Source organism: Protopterus annectens, chromosome 7.part0 (genome assembly GCF_019279795.1).
Source record: "Protopterus annectens isolate FY-2018-M chromosome 7.part0, PAN1.0, whole genome shotgun sequence".
Taxonomy (NCBI): Eukaryota; Metazoa; Chordata; order Ceratodontiformes; family Protopteridae; genus Protopterus; species Protopterus annectens.
The window spans coordinates 36,104,486-36,123,456 of record NC_056739.1 but is presented as its reverse complement, the minus strand read 5'-3'; the positions used below and the strand labels follow the sequence as shown (position 1 = coordinate 36,123,456).

The following is an 18,971-nucleotide window of genomic DNA, read 5'->3' as shown; positions in this document are numbered from 1 at the left end:
CCTGCAGCACAGGTGTATCAGGCAGCCAGCATGGATCCTGCAGCACAGGTGTATCTGGCAGCCAACACTGATCCTGCAGCACAGGTGTATCTGGCAGCCAGCATGGATCCTGCAGCACAGGTGTATCTGGCAGCCAACACTGATCTTGCAGCACAGGTGTGTCCGGCAACCAGCACTCATCCTGCAGCACAGGTGTATTCAGTAGCCAGCACTGATACTGCAGGACAGGTGTATTCAGTTGCCAGCACTGATCCTGAAGCACAGGTGTAATCAGTCGCCAGCACTGATCCTGCAATCACAGGTGTATCCAGCAGTTAGCACTGATCCTGCAGCACTGTTGTATCCAACAGCCAGCATGGATCCTGCAGCACAGGTGTATCCAACAGCCAGCATGGATCCTGCAGCACAGGTGTATCCGAAAGCCAGAACCGATCCTGCAGCACAGGTGTATCTGACAGCTAGTACTAATCCTGCAGCACAGGTGTATCTGACAGCTAGCACTAATCCTGCAGCACAGGTGTATCTGGCAGCCAGCATGGATCCTGCTCCACAGGTGTATCTGACAGCCAGCATGGATCCTGCAGTACAGGTGTACCCAACATCCAGCACTGATCCTGCAACACAGGTGTATCCGGCAGCCAGCATGGATCCTGCTCCACAGGTGTATCCGGCAGCCAGCATGGATCCTGCAGTACAGGTCTATCTGACAGCACTGATCCTGCAGCACAGGTGTACCCAGCAGCCAGCATGATTCCTGCAGCACAGGTGTGTCTGGCAGCCAGCATGGATCCTGCAGCCCAGGTGTATCCAACAGCAAGCATGGATCCTGCAGCACAGGTGTATCCGAAAGCCATAACCGATCCTGCAGCACAGGTGTATCTGACAGCTAGCACTAATCCTGCAGTACAGGTGTATCCAGCAGCCAACATGGATCCTGCAGCACAGGTGTACCCAACATCCAGCACTGATCCTGCAACACAGGTGTATCTGGCAGCCAGCATGGATCCTGCACCACAGGTGTATCCGACAGCCAGCACAGATCCTGCAGCACAGGTCTATCTGACAGCTAGCACTGATCCTGCAGCACAGGTGTACCCAGCAGCCAGCATGGATCCTGCAGCACAGGTGTGTCTGGCAGCCAGCATGGATCCTGCAGCACAGGTTTATCCAACAGCTAGCAGGGATCCTGCAGCACAGATGTATCTGGCAGCCAGCATGGATCTTGCAGCACAGGTGTATCCAATAGCCAGCTTGGATCCTGCAGCACAGGTGTATCTGGCAACCAGCACTAATCCTGCAGCACAGGTGTATCCAGTAGTCAGCACTGATCCTGCAGCACAGGTGTATCCAACAGCCAGCACTGTTTCTGCAGCACAGGTGTATCCAGCAGCCAGCACTGATCCTGCAGCACATGTGTATCTGGCAGCCAGCACGGATCCTGCAGCACAGATGTTTCTGGCAACCAGCAGTGATCCCTGCATCACAGGTGTATCTGGCAGCCAGCACTGATCCTGCAGCACAGGTGTATCTGGCAGCCAGCACCGATCCTGCAGCACAGGTGTATTCAGTAGCCAGCACCAATCCTGCAGCACAGGTGTATCTGGCAGCCAGCACCGATCCTGCAGCACAGGTGTATTTGGCAGCCAGCACCGATCCTGCAGCACAGGTGTATCTGGCAGCCAGCACTGATCCTGCAGCACAGGTGTATCCTGCAGCACAGGTATATCCAACAGCCACCACTGTTCCTGCAGTACAGCTGTATTCAGTAGCCAGCACTGATCCTGCAGCACAGGTGTATCTGGCAGCCAGCATGGTCCTGCACCACAGGTGTATCTGGCAGTCAGCACAGATCCTGCAGCACAGGTGTATCCTGCAGCCAGCACTGATCTTGCACCACAGGTGTATCCAACAGCCAGCATGAATTCTGCAGCACAGGTGTATCCAGTAACCAGCACTGATCCTGCCACACAGGTCTATCCAGCAGCTAGTACTGATCCTGCAGCACAGTTGTGTCTGGTAACCAGCATGAATCCTGTTGCACAGGTGTATCCAACAGCCAGCATGGATCCTGCCACACAGGTGTATCCGGCAGCCAGCACTGATCCTGTAGCACAAGTGTATCCGGCAGCCAGCACTGATCCTGCAGCACAGGTGTATCTGGCAGCCAGCACTGATCCTACAGTACAGGTGTATCTGGCAGCCAGCATGGATCCTGCAGCACAGGTGTATCCAACAGCCAGTACTGTTCCTGCAGCACTGATGTATCCAGCAGCCAGCACTGATCCTGCAGCACAGGTGTATCTGACAGCCAGCATGGATCCTGCAGCACAGGTGTATCTGGCAGTCAGCTTGATCCTGCAGCACATGTGTATTCGGCAGCCAGCAATGTTCTACAGCACAGGTGTATCCGGCAGCCAGCACTGATCCTGCAGCACAGGTGTATCCAATAGCCAGAATGGATCCCGCAGCACAGGTGTATCCAGTAGCCAGCACTGATCCTGCAGTGTATCCAGCAGCCAGTACTGATCCTGCAGCACAGGTGCATCTGGCAGGCAGCATGGATCCTGCAGCACAGGTGTATTCAGTAGTCAGCACTGATCCTGCAGCACTGGTGTATTCAGTAGCCAGCACTGATCCTGCAGCACAAGTGTGTCTGGCAGCCAGCATGGATCCTGCAGCACAGGTGTATCTGGCAGCCAGCAAGGATCCTACAGCACAGGTGTATTCAACAGCCAGCATGGATCCTGCAGCACAGGTGTATTCAGTAGCCAGCACTGATCCTGCAGCACTGGTGTATTCAGTAGCCAGCACTGATCCTGCAGCACAAGTGTGTCTGGCAGCCAGCATGGATCCTGCAGCACAGGTGTATTCAACAGCCAGCATGGATCCTGCAGCACAGGTGTATTCAACAGCCAGCATGGATCCTGCAGCACAGGTGTATTCAGTAGCCAGCACTAATATTGCAGCACAGGTGTAATTTGACAGGTCCTTTGTGTACCAGTAAAATGTGTAGCAGCAGAATTTTCAATTTGGTGCAGGTGAACCAAGTCATCATTTGAAAGCCCAAACTGAACAGCATTGCAATAGAGAAGTCTGGACAAAACCAGGATATTTGTCACTATTCCAAGATCTTATGTTGGATCAGGGCAGTAGTCACCAGACAGAGTTAATATACCAGGACAGAGGCTGACAACTAGTCCCACTGTATCAGCCTATCATCAGCAGTGCCAAGCTCTCCAGTACAAAAAACAACATTCAAACTGATTCTGTCCATGAGTAGTTAATGGAGAAGGTACAAGAACATTTGACAGACAAGGTGGCATGCACCAGCATTGCCTCCATCTTAGCAGGAGTGAGCTTCAGTCAAATTGCACATCATCTGCTTAAGGATGGAATACAAGCAGTTTTCCACAACCAAGAAATTATGCACCCTGTATGGAGAAAAGGAGAGGGAAGCTGAATCTAATTATTATTTAATTGATGATAAATACCCTTCCTTGCAGTAATCTCCTTTAGTGAGGTCATGTACAGTGAATATGAAAAGTGTACACACCCCTGTTAAAATGCCATTTTTTGTGATATAAAAAAATGAGACCACAATAAATCATTTCAAAACTTTTCCCACCATCCATGTGACCTATAACCTGTAAAATTCAATTGAAAAACAAACAAATATGTTAGGGGAAAAATATAACAAAAAACATACAATAAGCTGGTTGCATAAGTGTGCACACCCTTAAACTAATACTTTGTTGAAGCACCTTTTGATTTAATTACAGCATTCAGTCTTCTTGGATACAAACCTGCCATCAATTAAAGACACTCTGATTAACCCCAAATAAAGTTCAGCTTCCTAGTAGGATTTTCCTGACATTTACTCAGTTGCCTACTACAGCAAAAGCCATGGTTCACCGAGAGCTTGCAAAGGATCAAAGGGATCTCAGTGTTGAAATGTATCAGTCAGGAGAAGGGTACAAAAACATTTCCACAGCATTGGATATACCATATACCATGGAACACAGTGAAGAAAATATGGGACAACAGTGACGTTGCAAAGACCTGGACGTCCCTCCAAAATTGATGAAAAGACAGGACAAAAACTGATCAGGAAGGCTGCCAAGAGACCACAGCAACACTGAAGGAGCTTCAGGAATTTCTGGCAAGTACTGGTTGTTACTACATATGTTAACAGTCTCCGTTATTCTCCATATGTCTGGACTATGGGCTAAGGTTGCAAGACGGAAGCCTTTTCTGACACACAAAAAAAAATCCCAGCCCTGCTAAAATTTGCAAAACAATACATTAAGTCTCCCAAAAGCATGTGGGAAAATGTGTTATGGTCTGATGAGACCAATGGTCTGATGAGACCAAGGTTGAACTTTTTGACCACAATTCCAAAAGGTATGTTTGGAGCAAAAACAACATTTCACATCACCAAAAGAGCACCAATCCCCATGGTGAAGCATGGTGGTGGTAGTATCATGCTTTGTTTTGTTCAGCTGGAACTGCGGCTTTAGTCGGGTCTATATCAGAACATCGAAACTGACAACGTTGAATACTCACATGAGCGAAAAATCACATCCTCGAAGTTTATTAATTTTGTTTGCGGTACACTGAAGATCGGGATTTTTACCCTTTCCTTACTTTAGTGCGATCTTGGAATAGGAATATATATTTAACGGGGGGTTCCAATGTCGAGTACGTGAATATTCACTCATGTGAGCATTCAATGTTGTCGGTTTCAATGTTCTGATATAGATGCCTCTTTAGTCAAGGTGGAGAGAATTATGAACAGTTCCAAATACCAATCACTTTTGGCCCAAAACCTTCAGGCATCTGCTAGAAAGCTGAAGATGAAGAGGAATTTCACCATTCAGCATGACAATGACCCTAAGTATACATCCAGATCAACAAAAAAATGGCTTCACCAGAAGAAAGTTAAAGTTTTGGAATGGCCCAGCCAGAGCCCTGACCTAAATCCAGTAGAAAATCTGTGGGGTGACCTGAAGAGGGCTGTGCACAAGAGATCCTCTCACAATCTGAGAGATTTGGAGAACTTTTGCAGGGAAGAGTGGGCAAATATTTCCAAGTCAAGATGTGCCATGCTGATAGTCTCCTACCCAAGAAGACTGAATGCTGTGATTAAATCAAAAGGTGCTTCAACAAAGTATTAGTTTAAGGGTGTGCAAACACAACAAAGTATTCATTTAAGGGTGTGCACACTTATACAACCAGCTTATTGTACGTTTTTTATTTTTTATATTTTTTTCCCCTAGCAGGTTGGTTTGTTTTTCAATTGAATTGTACAGGTTATAGGTCACATTAAAGGTTTGAAATGTTTTGAAATGATTTATTGCGGTCTCGCTTTTTTATATCACAAAAACCTGGCATTTTAACAGGGGTGTGCAAACTTTTTATATCCACTGTACACTGTTAAAGCCATCAGCACTTTAGCCTTATTGAGAACCCTCCCTAATCCCGCCTACTGCAGAATATCGAAGCTGTGCCCTAGTTTATCGAAGCCGTGAGGCCTAGCTCTGCTGAGGCTGCTACCCTGCATATTTCTGTCTTGATGACTAGTTTATCCACATTCCTTTACAAGGAATTTCCCACCTAGAGCATGTCAGGATACCTCTAGATATGGTAGTAACAGTCGATGACACTCGGAGGTATTCCAGTAATGGGCTGCAGGGACTCAAAGATGCATTGGCCAGTGCTTTGAAATGGGAAGCCTACCTGTGACACCACTTGAGATTTATGGTAAAAGACAGAAAATGTAAAAAATCCAAATGTTGCTTACTGCTTGAAACTGCCATGGGATTTGTTCCACTGTAAAACGATGTATCTTAGCTATTTCCTAAAGGTAATGGCATGCGTGTAACTCTGGAAATGAATGATGGGATTTGTTGCACTGTAAAACGATGTATCTTAGCTATTTCCTAAAGGTAATGGCATGCGTGTAATGCTGGAAATGAATGGAGGAGGAACGTTACGCTTTTCATACACTCATTTCATTGTTCTTTTCTAGGGTCCGTTTATTTTCTTCTGCCGAATTGTTTTTAGTAAGGAAGTACGAAGAGCAATCAGAGGTGCCTGCAGCAAAAAACATGCTGACGATCCTTTGGTCGCCACCAAATCCACACTGGCTTCTGTAAGTAAACGTGTACAAAGATTGTAAACGCAGACAAGTGACGCTTTATTTGTACTGTATGCGATAATTGTTTTACTTTTCATTTTCATGGTTCCTATGTGAAAGCTGTCAGCAGGAGACATTTGTTTACAACAGTCTGCCCTAAATACAGTAACTTACCAAAGCTAACTGTTCCGGCACTATTAAGGTTGTCCTATATACACCACGTCAATACTGCTTCACCATGTTCATAAAACGCCAGCATACACCATAAAGAGGCGGAAGGTATTGAATTAATAATACTGAACTTTAATGTTGAAAACAAAAAACAACAACAAACGAATGGATCAGATCGTTTTATGAACATGGTGAAGCAGTATTGACGTGGTGTATATAGGGCAACCTTAATAGTGCCGGAACAGTTCGCTTTTTGGTGGAATTTATTTCCTGATTCTTTAACTTACCAAAGCTATTGCCCATCTCCTTCTCCAACTGCCCCATTACCAAAGCTGTTGCCCATCTCCTTTTACAACCATTTTCTCCAACTGCCCCATTGCTGCCTTAAAGAAGACTGTTGATTTTACCTCCATAAATCCATTTTATAGACTGTTCCAAAAACATCAGTTTGCTTCTTTGTGAAGAACCCATTCCCATCATCCAGGCTAAATTCTGATCCCACAGACTGTAACTTATGCCCCTATGCCCCTCCTCCCCATCTTCCTCATCATTTTAGTTCACCTTGCACCCCCCCTTTAATGCACCATTTTTAGTGCAATTAAGCTGAGGACGGCTCTTGTCCTGCAGTCTGTTTTCTTAAAAAATCCTTTTGCTCCTTTAAGCACCTCAGTTGCCTTTCTTTGAATCCTGTCTAATGCTGTAGGGTCCCCAAAAAACTGCACACAGTACTCCAACTGTGTTTTGTCTAAAGTTTTGATAAGCATCCCTATTTATGGAGTCCAAACCTCAGTGTACACATCCTGACATCCTGTTAGCAGTGTTTACCATTTACTGTACAACATCCCTATTTGTGCAGTCAGAACCTCTCAGTGTACACATCCTGACATCCTGTTAGCAGTGGTTACCATTTATGTACAGCATCCTTGTTTGTGGAGTCGGAACCTGTCAGTGGACATATCCTGACATTCTGATAGCAGTGGTTACCATTTACTGCACAGCATCCCTGTTTGTGGAATCGGAACCTCTCAGTGTACACATCCTGACATCCTGTTAGCAGTGGTCACCATTTGCTACACAGCATCCCTGTTTGTGGAGTTGGAACCTCTCAGTGTACACATCCTGACATCCTGTTAGCAGTGGTCACCATTTACTGCACAGTCTGTTATAAGCATCCCTGTTTGTGGAGTCAGAACCTCTCAGTCTACACATCCTGATATCTTGTTAGTAGTGGTCACCATTTACTGCACAGCATCCCTGTTTGTGGAATCGGAACCTCTCAGTGGACACATCTTGACATCCTGTTAGTACCATTTACTGCACAGTCTGTTCAGATTGAGAGGGTCAGACACTTGGTCAGCTTTGTGGCAAAGAGGGATAAAGCCCTCACTATGCTGCAGGTGACAGGTGCTGATGGGGGGGGGGTTGAGTAAGTGACCACTGTTGGCTTACTCATCCTGGGGTGGGTGATGACTTGGGCCCACCATTTGGGTGAGAAATAGCAGGAGCACTAGGTGTTTCTTCTTGGAGCCCGAGCTGCTATGGTGCATGTAAACCTGGAACCAGAGGTCTTCTCTGAGGGCAGCATTTGGGGAGGTATTGAAGGGGGACTCCAGCTGGGGTAGGCCATCCTGCAAGGTCAGTAAACTGTCTCACTCCCTACTTATACCATTATCATTTTTGGGGAATGGGTGGACCGATAGGGCTTCCTGCCCAGTAAAAAATGTGTCATAGGGGTCATCTGATCAAACTGTGCAGTACGTGGTACTAACAGAATGTCAGGATGTGTCCACTGAGAGGTTCCAACTCCACAAACAGGGATGCTGTGCAGTAAATGGTGACCACTGCTAACAAGATGTCAGAGAGAATTGGCCAATTGGGAGGCAGCTGAGTTGTATGTATCTTTATATTTTGTATTATGTTACTCGCCTTTTGACGTGGTTTAAAGCGGGTTCTTGTAGCAGCCCATATACTAGGTCAGCAGACAAGTAGTGAAGTATTTTGGCACTGTATGTGCAGCAGTTGCTGCACATGACAAGGCTGTGTCATGTGGAAAGCACCTTCTTGTTCCTCTGAAAGCTATAACTATACAGAACATCTGAGCCATTGGGTAGAGTTTTAAACTATCAAGAGAATGTGATGAGACTCGTTTTCTCTATGGTCTTGCACAAAACATTTGAGCACAGTCATAGCCCCTAGTGCTGTTTGGAGTTTCTGAGAACATGTTCTCATATGGTAATAGCAGTGGAATGTATTTGATTTTGGGCTTCCTTTGACAGCAATGTACTTAATGCTCTTTGTAGTATTTGACTTAATCTGTTCCATTTCATTAAGCATGTTGTGGAATGCTATAAATACAAGCAAGACATTCTTTGAAGATGGTAGTGAAATACTTCATTTGTTATTGTGCAGTCATTGTATTTTATCAGGTGCCAATTTAGAAAGCTGGACATGTGCCAAGGCTCTTGCTTTGCTGGCTGTAGTAACAAGGACTTTAAACCTGTCATTAACTCCCTGATTCTGGCCTCTTGTTTCCTTATTTGTTGTGGTTTTATAATACTCCTAGTTCAGAATGTTCCACTTTACTGTTATAACTTTGGGAGCCAGCCAGTTTTCAGGTATTCGAGCATATGTATCTGCCAAACTTAGATGTACTCACAAGATGTATTCATAGTACAGACATACTTTAATGTCACAGATTATTTGACACAGTAATTGAATTCACAAATCTCTGAAGCACTTATGTAATGCAAGTAACTGAATGAATGATAGAATGAGTAGAGTCGTAAGATGTACTTAGTTAGATATGGTCATGTGAGATGCATTATCCTTACACAGCAGAGGTCAGATGTCATTGCTTGGCTTTACAGAATTGAAGCAAAATGTATATAAGAATAACACTGTCAGAATGCGTATACTAATGTGGTTCTTACATGCTTTGCAACGTTATTGTCAGAATGCGTGTACTAATGTGGTTCTTCACATGCTTTGCAACGTTATTGTCAGAATGCGTATACTAATGTGTTTCTTCACATGCTTTGCAACGTTATTGTCAGAATGGGTATACTAATGTGGTTCTTCACATGCTTTGCAACGTTATTGTCAGAATGCGTATACTAATGTGGTTCTTCACATGCTTTGCAACGTTATTGTCAGAATGCGTATACTAATGTGGTTCTTCACATGCTTTGCAACGTTATTGTCAGAATGCGATACTAATGTGGTACGTCACATGCTTTGCAACGTTATTGTCAGAATGGGTATACTAATGTGGTTCTTCACATGCTTTGCAACGTTATTGTCAGAATGCGATACTAATGTGGTTCTTCACATGCTTTGCAACGTTATTGTCAGAATGCGTATACTAATGTGGTTCTTCACATGCTTTGCAACGTTATTGTCAGAATGCGTATACTAATGTGGTTCTTCACATGCTTTGCAACGTTATTGTCAGAATGCATATACTAATGTGGTTCTTCACATGCTTTGCATCGTTATTGTCAGAATGCGTGTGCTAATGTGGTTCTGCACATGGTTTGCAACGTTATTGTCAGAATGCGTATACTAATGTGGTTCTTCACATGCTTTGCAACGTTATTGTCAGAATGCGTATACTAATGTGGTTCTTCACATGCTTTGCAACGTTATTGTCAGAATGCGTATACTAATGTGTTTCTTCACATGCTTTGCAACGTTATTGTCAGAATGCGTATACTAATGTGGTTCTTCACATGCTTTGCAACGTTATTGTCAGAATGCGTATACTAATGTGGTTCTTCACATGCTTTGCAACATTATTGTCAGAATGCGTATACTAATGTGGTTCTTCACTTGCTTTGCAACGTTATTGCTCAGTAATGTGTCAAGGGCTTGCACTATATTGCACAGCTGACCGATAGTAAATTCATGTAAAGGTTGTACTAATTTGTAGATTCTCGTCATAACATTTTTATGCATGAAATGTGTATATTCAATAGGGAATATTTTTATAACTAATTACTTCATCTGAAAAAATTATTTTCAAAACTTCCTCAGGGTGCAGAGGTAAAATGTCCACTTGTAATGTCTGTGACCACAGTTCAGAAGTGAGCCCATGTTGTTCAAAGGACTGGCTGGATAGAAGGAGTTGAGCTGTAGACCAGCTGCTAATTGTAGGAGAAAGGATTTACTGTTAGGAGCCTCACAGCTGACATTCAGTGCAGGGAATGACATCAGCTGGCATGTAGCTGCAAAGGAGCATGGGAGTTTGTAAATACCCTTTTCATCCATGATACTCTAAAATATGGGGTTCAGATAATCTTCATATTGTCCACTGTTACATTAGCAATAACATTTCCAGTCTTCTACCGCAGAGGGACTAGTGTTCACCTTGACTTCCAAAGATTTGCCCAGAGAAGGAACAGCTATGACTCAACTGAGATAATCCATTCCTTTCAATTACATAACACTGACTTAAATAAAATTTTAAAAAGATCGACATTTTCTCGAAAACATTCAACTATGAAATAAATCCTTCTAAATCTCTTATCTTTTCAATTAACCTGCTAGGTCACAACTCACCTCTCTTTCCAGAATCTGAAATTAAACTAAAATATGCATTCCAGTATCTGGGTATAAAGTTTGAACATAATCTAAAACACTCTTTTCAAATTAACTGGTAAAAGTAAAAAGCACACTGGTGATGCCCAGATAAAATCACCAAAACCTTTATTGAGAATACATAGTAACAAACTTCACTGACTAAGCGCTTTCACCCTGTTAGGGCATCTTTAGAGTCAGTCTACATGTTAATCACAGTCTTTAAATACACCTTGTAACTATCAATGTAATCAAACATGATTGAATGCAATAATTCCATCATCTCAAGAACTTTTAGAAATTAACCATTAGGTTATTAATTAAACTACTTTTTGTACCCTTCAAAACTCAACCCCTCCTCACACAATACATAATAATATAACAGAACCCAAAATAATGTTACAAGTGCTAATATACTAACATAAACTCAATAGTGTTCATAAAAAATATCAATAAATAAAATTAAATGTTGAAAAATCAATGGATATAACCCATATGTGTAATGTCCAAAAGAAAAAGGGGGAAAAAGAGCCATTCTTCATTTATGTTAAATACAAGCTGCCTTGTGCTTTAAAATAAAAGCTAAAGATAGGGTATCATTGATGCCTGGGGCACTACTGGCATCTAATCGTATCTGCCATCTTTTCAAATTAACCTTGTAAAAATTTGGACAAGTATTGAGCATGATCTGGATAGGTGGAAGAACATGAAACTTCCCGTCTTATTCAAAGTAGCTGTGATAAAAATGAACATTCTTCCCAAATTACTATATCAATTTAATGCAACTAATTATATTGTTCCCATGAACTTCTTTAAGAGAATCAATAAATTTATCTGGTTCCCAAAAACTCCAAGAATAGGTCTCTTGAAATTACTGCTTCCAAAAAACAAGGGAGGACTAGGAATACCAGATTTCAAATTGTACTGACATAATATGTTCCAGCCAAATCACTTTAGTAGCAGACCATAACCCCAAAAACTTTACCTATTCTCCACAATGGATCGATTTATGGTGCGCTCATGTCAGATCACTAAGCATTAACCCCAAATTTATACCTTTCATTGCTAAATCCATACTAAATGGTCTTAAGTTACATAATCTAATCAAACATAAAATTAATATATTCCAAATTTTTCTTTCTTCTTTTTACCTATCAAATGCACGTGTCCTTCTGCAACCAATTCAATTAAACCCAAACCTTAAAATAGGCAATAAAATGATAAATCTAAACCAATACCCCCTAATTAAAAACTATATTGTCTGGGATTTCTACAGACTAAGAGATAACTCTTTAAATTATATCAGAATAACTCTCAAGTTAAATAATATTTCTCCAACAATCCTGAGACAAATTAAAGAGCTTGTGTCTGCTATTAAAGGTATCCCAGCTGGATCTATATTAGCATATCGAATGGACTAAATAGTGAAAGCTATTTATTCGATCCGATACTGTCGAAATGGCAAAAGAGCGAAGACACGGACCATCAAATTTTTTCCCAGGGAAACAATTTGGTGGGCCATCTTTAGGAATTTGCCATTTCTTCCACTATGGTGCAGTCTCGGAGTTGGTATATTTAAGTAGAGGGGATGTGGGGGGCACAGCCCCCGACATCGGGGGGTGTGGGGGGCGAAGCCACCCACTTATCTTTGTGGTTTTTTGTTTTTGCGGAGCAGCAAATTTTTTCCCTGGGAAAAATTTGATGTTCCGTATGTTCAATATTTTGTGGTTTAGACATTATCAGTACGATGAAAATAGCATTCGCTATTTTCGTCATACGATAAGGTAATATAGACACTCTCAGATAATTTAGTGGAAGAAGTAAATCTTGCACAATCCTTAATGAAATTTTTAGAGTTTAAAAACAAGATGCTCTCGGTTACATATAATCTGATTTCTTCTATTAAATACCAATCTTCTCTCACATATGCTCAATATTGGAAGGACCAAAGGCCAGATCAACTGAAGTTTAACTCTCTCAGGCTATCCAAAGTACAATCAAATATTCTCCCTTTAAAAGACTTGTGTACACCCAATTAATCTTAAATAATGCCTACTGCACGCCAGAATGACTAAACAACTTTTTCCTAACATCTCTCCTCTTTGTCCATTCTGTCCATCAAAGTCTGCTGACCTCTTTCATATTCTCTGGTACTGTAAATATGCACAAATTCTTTGGAACTCATTAAAGGTCAAACTTGAGAAAATGGGCTATGGGAAATCTACCCTGTCTTGGTAATTTGCTATTTTATATGTGAGCCTAGTCGATATGCCCAAGTCTGACTTATACATCCTAAATGCTCTTTTTGCATTAGCCAAGCTTTGTATTACCCAAAATTGGCTTGATAGGACAAAAATAGAGTGGAAGAGCTTTACTAGCATGGCCTCTAAATACATCATGGCTCACAAATTGATTTAGGCAATAGAACCAAACATGTGAAATATCAGAATTTTTGGAATCTCATCCTTAAACACATTTTGAAATAAATTATAACATAAGCATAAGTATTGTGCTACCCCTATTCACTTTGGAAGTCCTTTCATCTTGATAATAGGTGAAAGTTTATAATTATAAAGTTTTAACTAAATATGTCTGTGACGGGTTTCTTGAGAATTCACAACCTGATAAGATGTTAAAAAACTCTTATTTGTTTCTGACTTATCAAGGTGTGTTCATTCATAAGATAATGTCAGTTTTGTCTTTTCTTTCTTTTGTGGTTTCTACAAGTGTTTGAAAATATAATAAGTAAATGTTGAAAAAAAGAGATAATTCATTCCACTACATAAAATTCTAAATCAGCCTGCCTCCCGCCGCAAAAAAACACCCAAAGGATGGGAGACTGACTGGGTGTTTTGGGAAAAATTGGAAAACAAATCACAAAAGACACCTGGTTACTGAACATTTTAGTCCAAAGGTACAGACTGCATTTTATGAAAAAAATGTCAGGAATCCCTGCAGTACCCAAAGGTACACAGACTGTGTTTAATGACACAAAACTCTCAGGAATCCCTGCAGTACCCAAAGGTACACAGGCTGTGTTTAATGAAACAAAAATCTCAGGAATCCCTGCAGTACCAAAAGGTACACAGACTTTATTTTATGAAAAAATGTCAGGAATCCCTGCAGTACCCAAAGGTACACCGACTGTGTTTAATGAAACAAAACTCTCAGGAATCCCCTGCAGTACCCAAGGCACACAGACTGTGTTTAATGAAACAAAACTATCAGGAATCCCTGCAGTACCCAAAGGTACACAGACTATATTTCATGAAACAAAACTCTCAGGAATCCCTGCAGTACCTAAAGGCATACAGACTATATTTCATGGAACAAAATTCTCAGGAATTCCTGCAGTACCCAGAGGTATACAGACTGTGTTTAATGAAACAAAACTCTCAGGAATCCCTGCAGTACCAAAAGGTACACAGACTGTATTTTATGAAAAAATTGTCAGGAATCCCTGCAGTACCCAGAGGTACACAGACTATATTTCATGAAACAAAACTCTCAGGAATCCTTGCAGTACATAGGTTCATAGGTTCATACTAGGCTATCTGCCCGAGGGCATTTACAAGCCTAGCCCATAGTTTTGTGGCTTACGCCACCCCTTTAGTATGGGGAACTATACCCATTATTTTGCTGTGCCTCTGTCGAGCAGTGACACTGAGGTAATCCCTGGGGTATATCTGCGATCTCCCATCCATTGGTCAAGATTTCTCTTGAACAAGGCCAGCGAGGTGCTCTGCCTCACATATACCGGGATTTTATTCCACAGCATAGGGAGTCTTTGGGTGATGAATCTATCCCTCCAGCACGTCCTATTAATAGCCGTGTCGAGGTTTAAGTCTCGCCCTTGTGGCTCTGATGGATCTAGATTTTTGAGGTGAAGCATATTCATCAAATCTGGGTTTGACATGGCCTTGTATGTTAGGCAAAGGTCACCTCTGAGCAAGCGACTGAATAGAGCTGGAGTTCTTTCAGTCGGGCAGCATAGGACAGATGTTTGAGACCCTTTATCCTTTTGGTGAGGAACTTTTGTGGCCTCTCCAGCTGCTGCAAGTGTCGGGTCAGATACATTCCGAATGGGGCATTGTACTCAATCATTGGTCTGATGAGTGATGAGTATAGGGAGACTATGACCTCCCTTGATCTAGATGAGAATCCCTTCATGATAAGGTGGGCAATGTAGAAGGTCTTCCTAACTACTTTAGCTACATGGGTGTCGAATGACAGACTACTATCAACCTGGGTCCCCAGGTCCCTGATAACTTCTTCTGTGCTCAGTGGGTTGCCACCTATTTGGTAGCTAGGGAACCTTGTTTTTCCGAAGGGTATGACTATGCATTTTTTGGCATTTAACTTTAGGCCATGGCTCTGGCACCAGTTATCCATTTCTGTGAGACCCTTCTGAAGGATATCTGTGTCAGATGTGTTTTCTACTAAGTTTGCAGTCATCTGCAAACTTTGTCAGCCATAACCCTCCTGTGTTTGCTTGTACTTGAAAAGTAGATGCCAAACAAGAGTGGGCCCAGGACTGAGCCCTGTGGTACACCACTTGTGACAGGCTTTGAGTCTGACATGGCGCCAGCAACTCTGACCCTGTGGGTTCTGTCACTCAGCCAGTTTGCAACCCATCTTGTGATGTATGGGTTAACATTTAAGCTGATGAGTTTTTCAATGATACCCGAGTGGGGTATTGTATCCCAGATCGAGGTAGGCTGTATGGACTGCCTTTCCTCATCAATGGCTTTGGTGACTGTTTGAAAAAGTCAACCAAGTTTAGAAGGCATGATCTGCCTTTGACAAAGCCAAACTGGGATGGATCCAAAGTCTGCAAATTTCCTATGTCTTTATTTATGAGGTCCATTATGATCCTCTCCATGGCTTTGCAGATAAGGCTTGTCAAGCTAATGGGCGGTAATTTCCAGGGTCGGTGGAGGCACAGCCTTTGTGAAGTGGGACCACAGTTGCAGTGCCACCCTGCAGTATCCAGAGGTAAGACTATGATTAAACAGCTGTCCTAGCTGTGGGTTTAATTCCTCATTGAGTTCGTGGAGCACACAGCCGGGGACACCATCAGGTCCCATGAATGCTGTGTTTTTTGCTTTGGAGAGAGCAGTTCTCACTTGGGCGTTGGAGATGTTTGGGGGGCTGCAATCGCTTGGTATAGATATCTCTCCTTTTGGGGGGAGAAGTTTGCACTGAACCTGTCAGCCAGTATGTTGGCAATGTCTGTAGGATCAGTAATCTTCACATCATTTTGAACTAGTTCTGAGCATATCTGGGAGTTTCCTCCCAGGTTTCTAACATAGCTAAAGAAGGCCTTATGATTGTCTTTTGAGTCTTTAGCTATTTTTCTCTCAAAATTTGCTTTGGATGATTTTATGAGAGCTCTTAGTTTTTACTTATAGTGATCAAGGGTGTCTTACCTTTTAAGGATTTTGCTCTATCTTGTAGTAGCTTCCTCCTTTTGTTGTAGAGTTTGTTTATGGCTGGGGTCCACCAGACTGGACGCTTGCCTTTGGTACAAAGAGTCTTTGTTTTGCTTGGGATTGCCTTATCCATGCAGTCCTGCAGGTGCTGGTAGAAGGCATTTGTAAGTGATTCAGCGGCTTGAGTACTGTTTTCCACCGGCTCGGGGCCTTAAAGGAGACCACACTAGTCTTTAGAAGTGTGAAGTCGGTCGAGAAGTTTTTACTGTGGTCTTTTTATTTCAGGTGGGGGTGGGATGAGGACCTCCAGCGAGATTAGTTTGTGATCTGATCTCACCAGTGAGGGGTATACTGGTGTTGAACATTGTGCTCCCATGTTCGTGATGATGAGATCAAGTATGTTTTCTCCTCTTGTGGGGATGGTGACTAGTTGTTCCATGGCATTTGAGTTTATGAATTCCAGGAACTTTTGGGCTAGGGTGTTTGGGCTTGAGTAGTGTTCCCAGTCTATATTAGGGTAATTGAAGTCACCTAGTATGATGGTGTTTGGCGATACATTTATCCCCTCTAGTGTTTTCAGGAAGGCCATGTGAGGTTCCTGAGTTTGTGAGGGTGGCCTGTAACATGCTACAATTTGCAGAGCAGTCTTGCCTATGGTTAATTGCACCTGGATGGTCTCCGATGCATCGTGCATTGCCACCAGTCTTGAGGTGTGGGTGTCCTTGATGAATATGGATACACCCCCTCCTTTCTTGGTATTGTCCGGATTTTGGGGCCCGAACGCATGATAAGAGGTAAAACCTGATAGTGCTGGGGTGCTCTCAGGAGCCTTGAACCAGGTTTCTGTTACTGCACAGACATCGATGTTCTCCATACTGAGAACATAAAGGCACACGAACTATATTTCATAAAACAAAACTCTCAGGAATTCCTGCAGTACCCAAAGGTACACAGACTGTGTTTAATGAAACACAACTCTCAGGAATCCCTGCAGTACCTAAAGGTACACAGACTGTATTTTATGAAAAAAATGTCAGGAATCCCTGCAGTACACAAAGGCACACAGACTATATTTCATGAAACAAAACTCTCAGGAATTCCTGCAGTACCCAAAGGTACACAGACTGTGTTTAATGAAACAAAACTCTCAGGAATCCCTGCAGTACCCAAAGGTACACAGACTTTTTTTCATGAAACAAAACTCTCAGGAATCCCTGCAGTACCCAAAGGTACACCGACTGTATTTCATGAAACAAAACTCTCAGGAATCCCTGCAGTACCCAAAGGTACACAGACTGTATTTCATGAAACAAAAGTCTTAGGAATCCCAGCAGTACACAGACTGTATTTCATGAAACAAAACTCTCAGGAATCCCTGCAGTGCCCAAAGGTACACAGACTGTGTTTAATGAAACAAAACTCTCAGGAATCCCTGCAGTACCCAGAGGTACACAGACTGTATTTCATAAAAGAAAACTCTCAGGAATCCGTGCAGTACCCAAAGGTACACAGACTGTGCTTCATGAAACAAAACTCTCAGGAATCCCTGCAGGTACCCAAAGGTACACAGACTGTATTTCATGAAACAAAACTCTCAGGAATCCCTGCAGTACCTAAAGGTACACAGACTATATTTCATGAAACAAAACTCTCAGGAATCCCTGCAATACCCAAAGGCACACAGGCACATAAACTATATTTCTTGAAACAAAAGTCTCAGGAATCCCTGCAGTACCCAAAGGTACACAGACTGTATTTCTTGAAACAAAAGTCTCAGGAATCCCTGCAGTACCCAAAGGCACACAGACTATATTTCTTGAAACAAAAGTCTCAGGAATCCCTGCAGTACCCAAAGGCACACAGACTGTATTTCATGAAACAAAAGTCTCGGGAATCCCTGCAGTACCCAAAGGTACACAGACTGTGTTTAATGAAACAAAACTCTCAGGAATTCCTGCAGTACCCAAAGGTACACAGACTGTATTTCATGAAACAAAACTCTCAGGAATCCCTGCAGTACCCAAAGAACACCAACACATAATTCTAAGGTCGGATAAAGGGGAAAGGGTTTACTCAAGATTATTTCAGCTCCAAGAGAAGACAGCCTTTGCAAAACAAAACAAGCTCCTGAAGGCTCCAGAGATGAAATTGCTAACCTTGCAAGATATCTTCCCTCACCTTCCCTTCTTTGACTTGATCTGAAAGATGTCTACCTCAACATACCCATAACCAAAGTGAACATGAAATAGCTCAGAAGTGAAGCAGGGGAATTGCACTTCAGTTTCACCTCCTTGCTTCAGGTTTATCTGCTGCATCCAATATGTTTACGAAATGCCTCTCTAGAGATTGTCTTTTGCAGAACCACAGTGATTCATGTCTACCTGTATGTGGATGACTTTCTAATGCAGGCAGTATCTCTGTAAGAGCCTCTGGAAGCCCTGCATGTAACGCTTTCTTGCTTTGAGAAATTGGGATTCTCTTTGAGCCTTTCAAAATCCTGTCTGTGTTTTGTCAGTCTGCAAACCTTTTTTACCTGGGAGTATGACCAAACTGTGATTCAGAAAGCCTTTTAGTCACCAGGAGATTTGGGCAGTATTTCCACTTCATACCATGGCTGTGCCATGTCACGTCATGGAAGTTTCTCAGGACATTGGCGT

General features: G+C 42.6%; 1 protein-coding gene across 2 annotated transcripts in view; it reads left to right on the top strand.

Annotated features, from left to right (window-relative positions):
• The window catches only part of CELSR2 (cadherin EGF LAG seven-pass G-type receptor 2), a 1,401,203-nt gene that overhangs the window by 1,237,818 nt on the left and 144,414 nt on the right, over window positions 1-18,971 (top strand). For both annotated transcript variants that reach the window (XM_044076472.1, XM_044076471.1), the window contains exon 29: window positions 6,029-6,151. In XM_044076472.1, coding sequence (XP_043932407.1) covers window positions 6,029-6,151 — 123 coding nt within the window. The remainder of the gene's footprint in view (window positions 1-6,028; window positions 6,152-18,971) is intronic.